Source organism: Puma concolor, chromosome F2, assembly GCF_028749965.1.
Source record: "Puma concolor isolate L17-30 chromosome F2, mPumCon1.1.hap2, whole genome shotgun sequence".
In the NCBI taxonomy this organism is placed as follows: Eukaryota; Metazoa; Chordata; class Mammalia; order Carnivora; family Felidae; genus Puma; species Puma concolor.
In genome coordinates, this window is record NC_141684.1 from 16993949 (window position 1) to 17011282 (window position 17334).

General features: G+C 42.2%; 1 protein-coding gene across 2 annotated transcripts in view; it reads right to left on the reverse strand.

Moving 5' to 3' along the window:
• The window catches only part of NTAQ1 (N-terminal glutamine amidase 1), a 127940-nt gene that overhangs the window by 94747 nt on the left and 15859 nt on the right, over nucleotides 1-17334 (reverse strand). The window contains exon 6 of one of the 2 annotated variants that reach the window (XM_025922899.2): nucleotides 13006-13952. The exons of the other annotated variant lie outside the window; for it this stretch is intronic. Coding sequence (XP_025778684.1) covers nucleotides 13843-13952 — 110 coding nt within the window. The 3' untranslated portion in view covers nucleotides 13006-13842. Of the gene's footprint in view, nucleotides 1-13005; nucleotides 13953-17334 lie in introns of those variants that run through there. 2 annotated transcript variants of the gene reach the window in all.

Sequence of the window (17334 nt, forward strand, 5' to 3'; positions counted from 1 at the left end):
CACAAAATAATCATTCTGATACATCAAATCAATAAAAGAAACGATAAGAACCACAAGATCTTCTCAATAGATGCAGAGATAGCATTTGACAAAATACAGCATCCTTTCTTGATAAAAACCCTTAAGAAAGTATGGATAGAAGGATCATACCTCAAGATCATAAAATCCATATATGAAAGACCCAACGCTAATATCATCCTCAACGTGGAAAAACTCACAGCTTTCCTCCTAAGGTCAGGAACAAGACAGGGATGTTCACTCTCGCCACTGTTATTCAACACAGTATTGGAAGTCTTAGCCTCTGCACTCAGACAACCCAGAGAAATAAAAGGCATCCAAATCGGCCAGGAGGAGGTCATACTTTCACTCTTCGCAGATGACATGATACTCTATATGGAAAACCCAAAAGATTCCACAAAAAAACTGCTAGAATTGATTCACGAATTCAGCAAAGTTGCAGGATATAAAATCAATGCACAGAAATTGATTGCATTCCTATACACCAATAATGAAGCAACAGAAAGGGAAATCAAGGAATCGATCCCATTGACAATTGCACCAAAACCCATAAAATACCTAGAAATAAATCTAACCAAAGAGGTGAAAAATCTATACACTGAAAAATATAGAAAGCTTATGAAAGAAACTGAAGAAGACAAAAAAATGGAAAAATATTCCATGCTCCTGGATAGGAAGAACAAATATCATTAAAATGTCCATACTACCCAAAACAATCCACATATTCAATGCAATCCCTATCAAAATAACACCAGCATTCTTCACAGAGCAGGAACAAACAATCCTAAAATTTGTATGGACTCAGAAAAGACCCCGAATAGCCAAAGCAATCTTGAAAACGAAAACCAAACAGGAGGCATCACAATCCCAGACTTCAAGCTGTATTACAAAGCTGTAATCTTCAAGACAGTATGGTACTGGCACAAGAACAGACACTCAGATAAAAGGAACAAAACAGAGAACCCAGTAAGGGATCCACAAACATATGGACAACTAACCTTTAACAAAGCAGGAAAGAATATTCAATGGAATAAAGACAGTCTCTTCAGCAAGTCGTGCTGAGAAACTGGACAGCAACATGCAGAAAAATGAACCTGAACCATTTTCTTACACCATACACAAAAATACACTCAAAACAGATGAAAGACCTAAATGTACAGGAAGCCATCAAAATCCCGGAGGTGAAAGTAGGCAAAAACCTCTCTGACCTTGGCCACAGCAACTTCTTACTCAACACATCTCTGGAGGCAAGGGAAACAATAGCAAAAATGAACTATTGGGACCTCATCAAAATAAAAAGCTTCTGCACAGCAAAGGAAACAATTAGCAAAACTAAAAAGCAACCGACGGAATGGGAGAAGATATTTGCAACGACATATCAGATAAAGGGTTAGTATCCAAAATCTATAGAGAACTTCTCAAACTCAACACCCAAAAAACAAAGATTCCAGTGAAGAAATGGGCAAAAGACACGAATAGACACTTCTCCAAAGAAGACATCCAGATGACCAACGGACACATGAAAAAATTCTCAACATCTCTCATCATCAGGGAAATACAAATCAAAACCACAATGAGATACCACCTCACACCTGTCAGGATAGCCAAAATGAACAACTCGGGCAACAACAGATGTTGGAGAGGATGCACTTTTGCACGGCTGGTGGGTGTGCAAACGTGTGCAGCCACTCTGGGAAACAGTGTGGAGGTTCCTCAAAAAATTAAAAATAGAACTACCCTACGACCCAGCAATTACACTACTAGGTATTTATCCAAAGGATAGAGGTGTGCTGTTTAGAAGGGACACATGCACCCCAATGTTTATAGCAGCACTATCAACAATAGCCGAAGTATGGAAAGAGCCCAAACGCCCATCGATGGATGAATGGATAAAGAAGATGTGGTATAGATATATACAATGGAGTATTACTTGGCAATCAAAAAGAATGAAATCTTGCCATTTGCAACTACATGGATGGAAATAGAGGTTATTATGCTAAGCGAAATTAGTCAATCAGAGAAAAGACAAATATCATATGACTTCACTCATATGAGAACTTTAAGATACAAAACAGATGAACATAAGGGAAGGGAAACAAACATAATATAAAAACAGGGAGGGGGACAAAACATGAGACTCTTAAATATGGAGAACAAACAGAGGGTTACTGGAGGGGTTGTGGGAGGGGGGATGGGCTAAATGGGTAAGGGGCATTAAAAAATCTACTCCTGAAATCATTGTTGCAGTACACGCGAACTAACTTGGATGTAAATTTAAAAAATAAATTAAATAAATAAATATATATCCATCCAGATTACCCTCCATAGAGGTCAAACCAAATTGATTTAAGCTTCCATGACGCACAGAAGTCCAATAGATGGCAAAGTCATTTAAGTGACAGAGCTAAGAGAATGGGAAAGTAAAAGAATCACTTTAAAATGACATTAAGAGGGGCGCCTGGGTGGCGCAGTCGGTTAAGCGTCCGGCTTCAGCCAGGTCACGATCTCACGGTCCGTGAGTTCGAGCCCCGCGTCAGGCTCTGGGCTGATGGCTCGGAGCCTGGAGCCTGTTTCCGATTCTGTGTCTCCCTCTCTCTCTGCCCCTCCCCCGTTCATGCTCTGTCTCTCTCTGTCCCAAAAATAAATAAAAACGTTGAAAAAAATTAAAAAAAAAAATAATAAAATGACATTAAGAAAAAATATATACTGCACATACTAGCCATGCAACGTGTTAGTTAATAATTTAAAACACTTTACCTTTCAGAGTATGAAACATTCTTTGTATCTCTGTCTCTGTCACACACACACATAATCTCAGAAAGTAACCTTCTTAAGCGTAGCATCCAAGTCCCAGAGATGTTAAGTGGCTTCCCCAAGATAACACAGCAAGTGAGGAACAAAAAGCACAGCTGTACTGGGGACTACGAACTGAAACCTGATTTTTCTTATATTCTGAGTGCAAGAACTACGCATCCTCTACACCTGGCCTTAAAGAGACCACACACAGCTGTGCACCCTGTGGGCCTTGAGTGGGAAGAGACTTCTCTATCGCCCATGGTTCTAGAAACAGCTTGTGCCAGAATAGTGTGAGTGTACTAACATTTTGTCCCTCAATTTTTTTCCAATGTTCTTCCCAGAAATTACTCTAAAACACCAGGTCCCCATGGAAACCTCAGGAAAGACTGCCTGTTGACTCTAAGTGAAATTCAGCTACAACTGCTCCCTTGATAACAAATGGATGTTATTAAAAGCCTGGCCCTGGGGCGCCTGGGTGGCGCAGTCGGTTAAGCGTCCGACTTCAGCCAGGTCACGATCTCGCGGTCCGTGGGTTCGAGCCCCGAGTCGGGCTCTGGGCTGATGGCTCAGAGCCTGGAGCCTGTTTCCGATTCTGTGTCTCCCTCTCTCTCTGCCCCTCCCCCGTTCATGCTCTGTCTCTCTCTGTCCCAGAAATAAATAAAAAAACGTTGAAGAAAAAAGAAAAAAAAAAAATTTATAAAAGCCTGGCCCCAACAGACGCCTGCCATAGCTCACAGCCAAAGTCCCATTCTTCTTGGCTGAGAGGGTGAATGAGATGGTCCATTCTGGTGTCAGGCTGTGTGGTCAGCTCGGAAGAAAGGGGAACAACATCACCTGAACCCCACTGTCACGTTCAGACACAAGACAAGGTGTTTTCCACGTACATTTGTAATAGGAGGCTGAAGTGACAAGCCCACTGAGAATGTGGCTGACGCTAATAAATCACCTCACGACAGTCCTGGCCACCTGCAGAACTCATTGGTGATGCGCCGTCCAGACCAAGAAGTGAAAGAGGAAGGCCAGGGCTGAGAGTCTGGGAAAGAAAGCCACGTGGAAAAGGACAGCGTCATCTAAAAAGGGAACAGAACGTAGTCAGAGCGAGGAATCCAAACAGCCAGAATTTAGCAGCATTTTTCTGGCATTATCTAGAGACCCGGTGGTTGGGGGGCTTGACGTTTCTGACTCCATTGATAACAGGAATTGCTCCTTCTTGAAACAGTTGAAGAATACTTGCTGAGTACCTACAGGGTCAGACGTGGGAGCGTGAATAAGGCAGAACTAGAGCTCACAGTCTGGTGGAAGGAGATAGGAAACTGGCTTTTATTTATTTTTTTTTTTAATTTTTTTTTTCAATGTTTATTTATTTTTGGGACAGAGAGAGACAGAGCATGAACGGGGGAGGGGCAGAGAGAGAGGGAGACACAGAATCGGAAACAGGCTCCAGGCTCCGAGCCATCAGCCCAGAGCCTGACGCAGGGCTCGAACTCACAGACCGCGAGATCGTGACCTGGCTGAAGTCGGACGCTTAACCGACTGCGCCACCCAGGCGCCCCGGAAACTGGCTTTTAAATAAATATATACACATGGTCATTTGCATTAGTGACAACTGCTATAAAGGAAAGAAGTAATGAAGCAACGTGACCTTGATGGGTCGAGCAACTTGAATTAGCAGACTTGGAGCTAGGACCTAGATGACAGGGAGCAGTCAGCCCAGAGAAGGTACTGGAAAGAAGGGGCAAGTCTGGGCAAACAGAACGTAAGGACCTTCTGGAAGGAATGAGCTCAGCACGCTATGCAACAGAAACCTCTTGGGGCAGCAGGATGGGGAATGGACCAGGGAGTCATGGAGCTGGAATCACAGAGGCAGCCACAGTCCAGACCACACACGGCCTTGAGGGCCTCAGAAAGGGCAGTGGATTTTATCTTAAGTTCATGCTGAAGCCATTGGAGAGTAGTGGTGGTGGTTGCTTGTTGTTTTAAAGCCTGGGAGTGAGATGCTGTGGTTTATATTCTTTTTTATTTTTTTAATATTTATTTATTTCTTCAGAGACAGAGCGTGAGTCGAAGAGGGGCAGAGAGAGAGCGAGTCACAGATTCCAAAGAAGGTTCCAGGCTCAGAGCCCGATGTGGGGCTTGAATGCACAAACTGTGAGATCATGACCTGAGACGAAGTTGGATGCTTAACTGACTGAGCCACCCAGGCGCCCCCTCTGGTTTACATTCTTAAAACACCACTCTGGCTGCTTTGTGGAGAATGTATTACAAGGTGGGAGGGAGACAAGATAAAAAAGCAGGGGGTCTTATCAGGGCTAGTGCCCAAGGCTTCTCCCTGACCTGGATGAAATACCCCCACAGGCCCTCCAGCATTCTTTCCTCCATGTCAATGCTCAAGAAAGATTGTATGAGCCAAGGGACAGATCTAGTCAAAGGGAATAACCCCCAGATCGAAAGCTGAGTCGTGTTAGCCCTGCGGGAGAGGAAGCAGACCTGAAGCACAGGTCTCTGACGTCAGCAGAGCTCTCTTTGGAGGGGTAGAAATGTTTCCTCTGTTCATAAAAGAAGAATTGCACAAGGGCCAGGGACACAGCAGTCTCTCCCTTGACCCCCATCCCAGCTCAGCACTGCCCCATTTCTCTGCTCCCTTTCCCACAGTACTCTGCCTCCTTCCTCCTGTTCTCTCCTGATTCCATTCAATTCCTTCCATCCCCATCATGCCACTGAAATTGCTCTGAAGACCTCCATGTTGCCAAAGTCAACGGTCCCCTCAGTCCTCAGCTTACTCGACTGATTGGTAACATCCAACGTCACTGATTCTTCTCTTCCTTTGGAATCACATCTCCTCTGGATTTTCCTTGCTTTCTCCTCCTCCCCCAACCCATCCTTTCTGTCCCCTTTCTGGTGCCTCCTTGTCTCCTGATGTCTAAATGTAAAAGCCCCCAGGGCTAAGTCCCCAGACCTCTTCCCCATCTATACTCAGTGACTCCATGATCTCATAGAGCCCTGTGCCTTTAAATGCCATCTGATGTCTCCCAATTGTATATTCTCAGCCTGAACCTCTCCCCTGAACCCCAGACTCCTTTATCCAACTCCTATTTGACCTCTCCTTAGACATCCAACTGGCATCTCAAATTTAACATGTCAACAGTGAAACCCCTGATCTCCCTCCCCCAAACTGCTCCCAAACTCAATAAATAGCATCCATCCTTCCACACATAGTATATGTTCTCTGTCTGTCTTCTCCACCAGAATGTCAGCTCTATGAGCACAGGAGCTTTCTGTTCTTCACTGCTGAATCACAGGGGCAGGAACAGTGCCTGGCACAGAGTAGGAGCTATCTGTTGAATGGATGAAGCATTTCCTCCAGGAAGGCTCCCCACCCCCTTTTAACCGGCTATTTCTCCCATTATATGTCCACACGGAACTAATGCCTCTCCTTGACATCACGAACGTTGCACATTCTAACTGGTCATTTACATGATTCTTTGATTAACGTCAGTCTCCACCATCAGCCAGTAGCCTACAGGAAGGTAGGTGCTATTCTGGTTTTGGTTACCAGCATCTAACCTGGAGCTTGGCAGAGAGTGACCTCTCAGTAAGTAAAAATACTAATGAATATTTTTAAATGAATAAATAGGCAATAGAAGCTATTGGTCCTCTCTCCAGAAAAATGTGCTCCTATAACCACACATAACGTGTGCTGGGACTCCAGGTTAGGAATTATTGGTCTTAATCATTTCAGGCTTAATCGTTTCAGGAACAAAATACTACAGACTGAGCAGCTTAAAAATAACAAGGACTTACTGCTCACAGTTCTAGATACTAGAAGTCCAATCAGGGTGCCTAGATGGCCAGGTAGAGGTTATAGGTTGCACACTTATCGTATCCTCATATGAGGAGGGGCCAGGGACACTTATGGGATCTCTTTCATAGAAGTGCTAATAACTGAGATCATGAGAGCTCCACCCTCATGAACCAATCATCTCCCAAAGGCCCCCACCTCCTAATACCATCACCTTTGTGGGTTAGGATTTTAACATATAGGCAGAAGACATGAACAGACACTTTTCCACAGAAGACATCCAGATGGCTAACAGACACATGAAAAGATACTCAATATCACTCACCATCAGTGGTGATCAAATCAAATCCACAATACAAATCAAATCAAAACCACAATGAGATACCACCTTTACACATGTCAGAATAGCTAAAATTAACAACTCAGGAAACAGCAGATGTTGGTGAGGATTCAGAGAAAGGAGAACCCTTTGCCCTGATGCTGGGAATCCAAACTGGTGCAGCCAGTTTCAATACTCTGGAAAATAGTATGGAGGTTCCTCAAAAATTAAAAATAGAACTACCCTAGGACCCAGCAATTACACAAGTAGGTATTTACCAAAGGATAGAAAAATGCTGATTCGAAGGGGCACATGCACCCCAAATGTTTATAGCAGCACTATCAACAATAAGTAGCCAAAGTATGGAAAGAGCCCAAATGTCCATCAACTGATGAATGGATGAAGATGTGGGGTGTGTGTGTGTGTGTGTGTGTGTGTGTGTGTATGTATTTTTATATATATTTTTATATATATTTATATACACACACACACACAATGGAGTATTGGAGAGCAAAAAGAATGAAATCTTGCCATTTGTAACAACATGGATGGAACTATAGTGTGTTATGCTAAGTGAAATAAGTCAGTCAGAGAAAGACAAATGTATGATTTCACTCCTATGTGGAATTTAAGAAACAAAACAGATGAACATAGGGGAATAGAAGGAAAAATAAAATGAAAACAGAGAGGGAGACAAACCATACGAGACCCTTAAATACAGAAAACTGAGGGTTGCTGGGTGCAGGGGTGGGATGGGCTAAATGGACGATGGGCATTAAGGAGGACACTTGTTGGGATGAGCACTAGGTGTTACATGTTAAGTGATAAATCACTAAATTCTATTACTGAAGTAAAAAAATAAATATAAATAAATAAAATTCATGAACATGGGGGGGGATATGGATTTGGGGGGAGGGAGAGAGACACAAACATTCAGACTACAGCACCCTTGCTATATTACAACAGGCTAAATTTACCCTGTGGTTTCAACCAGTATGAAATACAGGAATATCATCCCTTCTCTCTAAGTTCTTCGGCAGTAGCACACAGGGAAAGAGATCTCTTGACAGGGTATTCTAATTAGTTGGGAATACTTCTGAATGCTCTCAGAAATGGCATAGACAATGTGTAAACAAGACTGGTGGGGGAGCACAGAGGGACAAAGGGCAAAAGAATACCCACAGAGCATTCTTGTCATTTCTTCATCAAGAGAAAATGACTCAGGTGATAAAGTTGTGTGTCCCACACCAAATTCAATCTAATCAACTGGCTACAATGTTTTGGGTACACAACTACATACCATTTCATTGACTTTATAATGAACACTGCTAACAGAAATACATGTAGAGAGCCTCAGAAACATACATTTGTTCCTTCAGGAAATGTTTATCGAGCATCCACCACGTGCCTCACATGGCAAGAGAATTTCATACGGGGGACTACTTAGCCCGCCTTGTCCCCTGTGAGCATGGGACACTGGACTGTAATAGCTCCAGTACTCAACCAGGATACTCACTGCAGTTACAACTGGAGAGCTTCTTTATCTCAAGTGTTCTATGGTGACAGGACTTGCTTGCAAAGACCGTCGTTAACTTCCAGAATGAGTACTATATACTCAACACGTACACCTACATCCAACCACACGGAAGAAGCAGCAGGTGCTAATATGAGTCTTCAGCAAGTCCTCGCTAGAGAACTGACAATAACCCCTAACCAGGGGTTACTAAGTGAATAATTGTGGTCCAGGCTCAACTTTTTTTTCTGATCCTAGGGTCTTTATATATTTCCAAATTTTCTGGTTCTATACCACCTGTACTACAATAGACACTTGCTTCCTTAAGGCCCTTTTAAGTAATTACAGGACAGTTCTTCAGTTTGGCTTACATATTTGTTCAAGTGCAATCTTCTAAGTGCCAAGTCTTTACCAAAAGATTTCTGTGGAACAGGCTCCACAAAGGCTGGCTCTCTGCTTACTTGCTAATGAGAGGGGTGTGGCAGCCCTCTGTCCCTTAACATGAGCACTCTGCATCTGTCTTCTTTTAGACAGTTCTGTCTCCTTTGTCACGGCCCAAGTTTGCAAGTGGTAGGCATGCAATAGACCTGGAGTAAATGGACGGACGGACGGACGGATGGATGGAGGAGGGAAGATGGAGAGAAGGAGGCAGGGACAGAGAAAGGGAAACTACCTCCTTGTAACTTCTAACTCTGTTCTCCAAAACTTATTGAAGGCAAATGAGTATGACTTCTTCCCTTAATGGGATATGTCTGATACGTCCCAGGCTTCCAACCACAAGTACAAACCCATTACATTTATAGTAATCCCAAACCTTGACGAATTCAACACACCTTCACTATGTCCAGCTTTTTAGAAAACATTCTCCACTAGGAATTTCTGCGACCCATCAGGGGTGCTCACCATTACAAGTGGCGTGTACTCAAGCCCCCGCTAGCTTGTGAGTCCCATGTAAGGTCATTTTCTACTTCAAAGTCATGGTGAAACAGGGGTTCAGAGAAGCAGAGCCACAGCCTCAGGCTACATCACACTGCTGCTCCGATGCTCTGAGCCAATCATTCAACCACCAAAACTCCAACCTTTGTCAGACTGCTGATCTCCTTCTGCCCAAGACCAGCTCCCTCCAAGGTTCCCATGGAGCCATGCTGGGCCCCGATGGACAGTTCCTTCCTTTCATTCCCAAAAGACAAGGCTTTCAAGAGGATGGCGGAGGGAGGGCCAGAGTGCATGGTGAAGGGGGAGCAATGGGGAGGCATGCCTCACATTTTCAACTGCCACCTGAGATCCCTCCAACCTCCAGTCCTCATCATCCAGTCGGAGCCACTTGGCCACGTCTCCCCCTACTCAGGTGTTATTCTCAGGAACCTGTTTGTCTCTCATCTAGCAAGGATTGCTTTCAGAGCTCCTAGGCTATCAGACGGTCCCGAACATGTCTGAACCATATATGAGAACAGAGCTCATTTGGCTTCTTTCCCACAAGGCTCCGAACCACACGCAAAACAAGAGGTACTAATGGACATCTGTTTTCGGTGTTCCTGAACATTCTGTGAAGGGCAATAATTCCACACACGTTGTAGGACACTTAGAGGGTGGCTTGCACAAGCACACAGAAGATCTGACTCCACACAGAATATCACAATTTCTGACCCAGTCAAAAAATACCCTGTCACAAATGCCTAAATGGGCACTGTATTATTTAGGGAGAGCTAAACTGCTAAGTCAAGACTCGCCAATAATTCTGTGACTTAAAGAAACACCCAAGTTTGTCTCTGTGGATCAGTTCCACAATATACTTTTCAAGTAGGCATGAGGCTCAGCTTCATAGGGCATTCAGGAATCCAGTCTGATGGTGCTCTGCTATCCTCAATGGACAGCTTCTGAGATCATTCTAGTCCTCAACCATTCATCAGTAGGGGGGAAAGGTGTGACGGACTGGGTATGCAGTGTTTCAGAAGTCAGCCCCTTACGATCCGATGGTGAGAACCTGATCACATGGCCACAGCTAGCTGCAAAGGAGACTGGGAAGTGCAGTCCCTGGCAAAGCAGCCACACACCAGCTACAACGCTTACTCTAGAACAAGGGACAGCAAATTATAGCCCAACGGTCAAATCCTTGAGTCCCCTGGCTTTATAAACAGAGTTTAACTGAAGCACAACCAAACATATCCATTCATTTACATACTGTCTATGGCTGCTTTCCAGTTACAAAGGCAGAGTCGAGCAGTTATGGCAAAGACCTTATGGCATGCAAAGTCTAAAGTATTTACTATTTGGCCCTTTATAGATAGTATTTGCTATTCCCTTCTTTAGGAAAAAAAAAAAAAAGGAGCATGCATACCATGGGACAACTAGCAGTCTACACTTTCAAAATTTATCTCGGCAACTGTTAGAAAGACACATAGACAAAAAAATATTCTGTCAAGCAGTTTTGTCATACCAAAAGACTAAAAACAACTTTAAAAGGACTGGGAAATTATGGGCCGTGCATACCACACAATACAATGCAACCTTTAAAAAGAATGAGGAAGTTCAACATGTACTGATTAGAAAATATCCAAGTGTATTAACTTTAAAAAGTAAAATGCAGAAAAATGTTTAGACTGGTGCCACTTGTGGGGAGGAAAAAAACCAGAACTTAATATATAATACCTACATGCATACATGGGCATAAAAATTCCTGAAAGAATACAAAAGAAACTGAAAATGAGCTGTTTCTGGATAGAGAAATCAGAAGATTGAAGCACGGAGGACTTTTTACTATACACTTTTATATATTTTGAATTTGTACAATGTGCATGTACCACCTATTTTTTTAAATAAAAATTAAACTGAGAAAACCACATACACAAAACAGGTTTTTACTTCCATTGCAAACCAACCCCTCTTCGGAAAGATATAGTCTTGCTTAAAAGTCTATCTCCAATCAGATAGTCAGTTCTACTGACCTAGGAGCCATTTTCTATGGTGCTTCCCTGCTCCATCCCATGTCAGATTCTCAGAGATGCCTTATTTCTCTTATTTTCATAGTCAACTTACAAATTCTACAAATTCTTACAAATTCCCCTGTTCTTGAAAGTTCCTCTTTCCAAACAGACAGGATTTATCAGTATTTTATTTAGTTCTCTCTCACATGTTGAGTGTAAAGAAAAGCTAATCTGACCTCAGAGAAACATTAAGCATAGAAAGACAAAAATACAGTTCCTGACAGTTTTCAAGAAAAGTCTTGAAAGGGAACTCACCTTTCAGTTAAAACTAATGGCCATCCAACTCACACAAGCTGAAGAGAAAAAGGAATCCACTAGTTTATGTAACTGGGAAGTTCAAAAGTTGTGGCCGACTTGAAGCACAGAAAGATCCAGGTGCTCCAAAATGCCCTCAGGGCTCCTGCTCTGCTCTCAGCTCTGCTGGGCTGCATTCTGCAGTTGGGCCCTTCGGAGGCAGTCAGGATGCCCTAAGCTCCCAGGCCCCTAGTTTACCACTCCTCAGGGAGAGATTTTTTTCTCTCTCTGGACATCAATACAGCAAATCCAGAGAACACTGTGACAGGTCATTAGACTTGTCCAGAGTGGGCTCCAAGCCTGGCCCAGCTTAAACTATATACCTGCATTTACAGGCCACAAGGACTACATGAAATGTACAAAGATGAATTTCCCAAAGGGAGCTGCAGAAGTGAGGAGTGGTAAGTAGAAAAGACAACAAATGTTCTCTATTCCTTCTAACAACTCAAAATTTTGACCACTGGACATTTTAACAGGTTTAAAACTATAAGCCTTGCTCCCCACACTGGCTAGAAGGGGTTTTCAATTTCAAGACAAAGGTGGCTGGGAAGTTTAAACTTACACACACACATTGTCTGATTGGTCTGTACTAGACACAACTATGAATACCAGATTGGAAACCTGCTCATAAATTGGCAAACAAAACAAAACCCTCCAAAAATGCAATTTGTAAATCTGATTACAATCTTTGGTCCCTCTGAAATTCTCTGCTCAAGACAAAGTAGTTCCATCATTTTAGCCACATGCTTTTTAAGTGACTATCGAAAAGTCAAACAAAGATATGTAAGTGCGAGGTCTATAATTGATTCTAAATTATAAAATAACTTAAGAGGTTGTGTTTGCATTCCTCTTACCAAAGGTTCATTCACTTTCTCCCAGAATCCTCCTGGTCAGCTGTACCAAACGGATACATGACATTTCCTCTGACTGATTCGTGACAACTGAGCTGTCCCTCCACAGCACAAGGCAGAAGATCTACATTAAATGAAAGTTTCTCAATAAGCAGCAAACTCGTCTAAGACCAAAAACCTAGACATCCTTGCTTTAAGAAATCGCTCATTGTTATAGTAGAACCATAAAGACACGCATGCAAGTTGGTGCTACATGCCATGCCACTTTAATGCCAAACATCTTTTATGTGGAATTATACGATGAAAGCCAAATTTCCAAAACATCTTCAAGAAGGGAGATTGATGCATGTATTTTAAAGCAATGGTCCCCATCTACAAGTGAGACACTCTTGGTTATCTCAGATCATCAACACAAAATCTTCAAAACAAAATTACTTTTAAATCAATTTTATTTAAAAACATGTATAAATAGGCCAAGTAACACTCAAGCCTGAGAGGGCTGCAGTCTTTTCTGAAGAACATCGTAGTCCAAAAAGACTAATACTTATTGCTGATTCAGCTCACAGTATCAGCCCTCTTCAAGCAGCAGCACAATCACCAGCAAACATTTTATGGGCACCTGCTAGGGGCATTAGAGGTTCATAGAGCAATGAGCCACCGCCCTGCCCTCAAGGAGCTGACAGGGCAATGGGAGAGAAACGAAACATCCAAAACAGACACGAAATACACGCATCTATATCATAACAGAAGGAATGACTGGCATGAGTCGTCACATGTTTTACCAAATGAGCATTGGAATTTCTTAGCAAATAGACATTGCATCAAGTTTCAATCTGACATATCAAAAAAATTATTATTTTTAAAAGTTTTTTTAATGTTTATTTATTTTTGAGAGAGAGAGAAAGAGAGAGAGAGAAAAAGCATGAGTGGGGGAGGGGAGGCAGAGAGAGAGAGAGGGAGACACAGAATCCAAAGCAGGCTCCAGGGTCTGAGCTGTCAGCACAGAGCCCGACGCGGGGCTCAAACTCACGAACCATGAGATCACGACTTAAGCCAAAGTCGGAAGCTTAACCAACTGAGCCACCCAGGCGCCCCATAAAAAAATTATTTTTATTAATTTTTTTGTTCATTCATGTTTCAACTCAACTGAATTAAAAGAAGAAAATATAATTCCAAGCCAAATGTACCATAGTGTTTGCTGTCCCAAATGAAGAGATGGACTGTTCATGTCCTAGAATTTCTCCATAGTTTACATCCAGATGTCCCTTTCAGTAGTTCTGACTGCCAAACCGATGTACAAATTCAGACAGGGAGTAGACAGCTCCCCATCCTACCTCAGGATCCATGCTGATAAAATCATTCAGGTTCATTTTGGAATCTAAAAAATACATGAAAGAAATGTTCACTGAAAACACAATTGGTTTATTGGCTTAACAGCAATACAACAACCCAGAAGACCAAAAGAAGGGAAAATTATCCAGATGGAGAAGGGTTCAACATCACTTCTGTGGTATTCTTGTGTCAAATGCATAACCTCAATCTAATTATGACAAAACATCACAGAAACCCAAAGTGAGGGACAGTCTACAAATAACTGACTCTTCAAAAGTGTAAAAGCTGTAAAAGGAAAGAAAACAAAACAAAACAAAACAAAGAAATTGCCAGGGATTGAAGGGGACTGAGGAGACGGAACAACTAAATGTAATATCCTGGGTTATGTTCAAAAGGCTGGAGAAAAACAGGAGCATAATGAAGAGAGAGAGAAATGAAAGGTATTAAATCAGTCCAAAATGGAATGTCTAGACATAAAAAAATAAAATATGTAAAATGAAAAGAATGTGCTGGATGAAGTTAACAACAAAGTAGTTAATGCAGAAGATAAGAGCAGGATGCCTGGATGGCTCAGTCGGTTAAGCATCTGACTCTCGGTTTTGGCTTGGGTCACGATCTCATGGTTTCGTGAGTTCAAGCCCTGTATCAGGCTGTGTGTTGATGGTGCGGAGCCTGTTAGGGATTCTCTCTCCCTCTCCCTCTGCCCCTCTCCCACCCATGCTGTCTCTCTCTAAATAAACAAACTTAAAATTTTTTTAAAAAAAAGAACAATGAATTTGCAACAAAATAAAAGAATTATTCAAAATGAAGCACATACATAAAATGTATGAAAAAAACAACCAGACCTACTGACCTCTGAGAATAATACCAAGCCATCTAACCAATGTGTAGCTGAAGGACACGAACTTAAAAGGAGGTCAGAAAAAATGTGAGGAAATAATGGCCAAATGTTCTCAAATTTGATGAAAACTATAAATCCATCAATCTAAAGATCTTAAAAAAAAAAAAAAAAAAACTCAAGTGGAATAAGCCTAAAGGAGACTACACTAGTCCATCATAATCAAATTGCTAAAAACCAGTGATAAAGAGAAAAACCTTAAAAAATATTCAGAGAAAAAAAGACACACTACATTCAGAGTAATGAATAAGAGATCAGAGCCTGTGCATGCAGAAAACAAGAGAGACGTCTTAAAAGAACTGAAACAAGAAAAACATGTAAATCTAGTATACGTTACCCAACACTGTATCTTTAAAAATGAAAGCAAGCACTTAGGATATAGAAAACTAGAAACAGATTCACTAACACCCTTATAATAAAAAAGCTAGGGGTGCCTGGGTGGCGCAGTCGGTTAAGCGTCCGACTTCAGCCAGGTCACGATCTCGCGGTCCGTGAGTTCGAGCCCCGCGTCAGGCTCTGGGCTGATGGCTCAGAGCCTGGAGCCTGTTTCCGATTCTGTGTCTCCCCCTCTCTCCACCCCTCCCCCGTTCATGCTCTGTCTCTCTCTGTCCCAAAAATAAATAAACGTTGAAAAAAAAAAAAATTTAAAAAAGCTAAATAAACAACTTTTGTTGAAGTCCTCAGACAGCTAGGAACGCAACCGGAAATAAAGGTAAGACAGGCATCTGTCAGGTGAGATGGGGCAGAAGTTCTTGCTGACCTGGGTAGGTGTCAAACTCCATTAGAGCCCAGTAAGTCTGCGAACTTTTTTAACAAACTACTTTTTAAAAAATCTGTATTTGTTTTCTAAGAGTTTTTCTCCTCCCTCCCTTTTTTGTTTTGTTTTCTAAGACTTTTTAATGTCATCAGAGAAAAAATGACTACTATCTGCAACCATTCATTATGTACAAGATCAATGTATAAAAACAAAATAAAAAAAATTTTTTTTTAATTTTTTTAACGTTTATTTATTTTTGAGACAGAGAGAGACAGAGCTTGAACGGGGGAGGGTCAGAGAGAGGGAGACACAGAATCTGAAACAGGCTCCAGGCTCTGAGCTGTCAGCACAGAGCCCGACACGGGGCTCGAACTCACGGACCTGAGCCGAAGTTGGCCGCTTAACCGACTGAGCCACCCAGGCGCCCCCAAAATAAAAATTTTTTAAAGATCAAGGCAAAACAAATAAACATCTGCCTCTAATCTCCCCACGAGGCACTACAACATTTCTGTTTGTTTACTTAACACCGGTCCTCCAGCTTGGCTCAAAGTGGCCAGTGTTACCATACATTTGGAAGCGGGAGGATGAGAAGTGTATGTGGACCAGAGGCAGGAAAGGACTTAGAAAGAGAGGAGGAAATTTGGTGTACTCTATAGTTCAGCCTAAGAAAATGTCTTTTAAAACTGAGACATCAGTGGCTAGTGCTGGCACTGACTCTTCAGGGCAAGGCTATATGACCGTGAATTTCAGTTTCCTTCTCATCAGAAAAAAAAAAAAGAGATCTTTTCTTTAAAACACATTAAACACGGAGTTGAAAATAGCGGTCTTGGGGTGTGTGGGTGGCTCAGTCAGTTAACCACTCAACTCTTGATTTCAGCTCAGGTCATCTCACAGTTCCTGGGTTTGAGCCCTGCACTCTGCACTGACAGTGCAAAGCCTACTTGGGATTTTCTCTCTCCTCCTTTCTCTGCCCCTCCCCCCATGTACTCTGTCTCAAATAAACTTAAAAAAAAAAAAAGATGGGGCATCTGGTGGTTCAGTTGGTTAAGCATCCAACTTCGGCTCAGGTCATGATCTCATGGTTCGTGAGTTCGAGCCCCACATTGGGCTGGGTTCTGTGCTGACAGTTCAGAGCCTGGAGCCTGCTTTGGATTCTGTGTCTCCCTCTCTCTCTGCCCCCCCCCCCCCCCCCCCCCCGCTCACGCTCTCTCTCTCTCAAAAATAAACAAACATTAAAAAAATTTTTTTTTAAAAGAAAACAGCAATCTTGCAGACACATGGCCACCGAAATTATTAAACATATTATCCCAATATTCTACATATCAAATGTACTAAACTTTAAGTCATAAGAGTTAATTCCACAACTAAACTCAGGGTTCTGAGTGAAGCTGATATATATTAGAGTACCTAAAACATGCATTAAAATTTGGCACTTTCTTTAAAAAAAATTTTTTTTAACGTTAATTTTTTTCTGAGAGAGAGAGAGAGAGAGAGAGAGAGAGAGAGCACACACATGAGAGAGGGAGACACAGAATCTGAAGTGGGCTCCAGGCTCCGAGCTGTCACCAGAGCCCAATGTGGGGCTCGAACCCACAAACCGAGAGATCATGACCTGAGCCGCAGTCAGATGCTTAACTGAGCCACATAAACACTCCAAAGTTGGATATTTTCTTGAAACATTTTTTATCCTGATTTTTTATAAAACACTACCAATTAGCTACACGTAAATCTCACTTATCCTAACTTCAAATACATTCCTTTGATAAACACAGG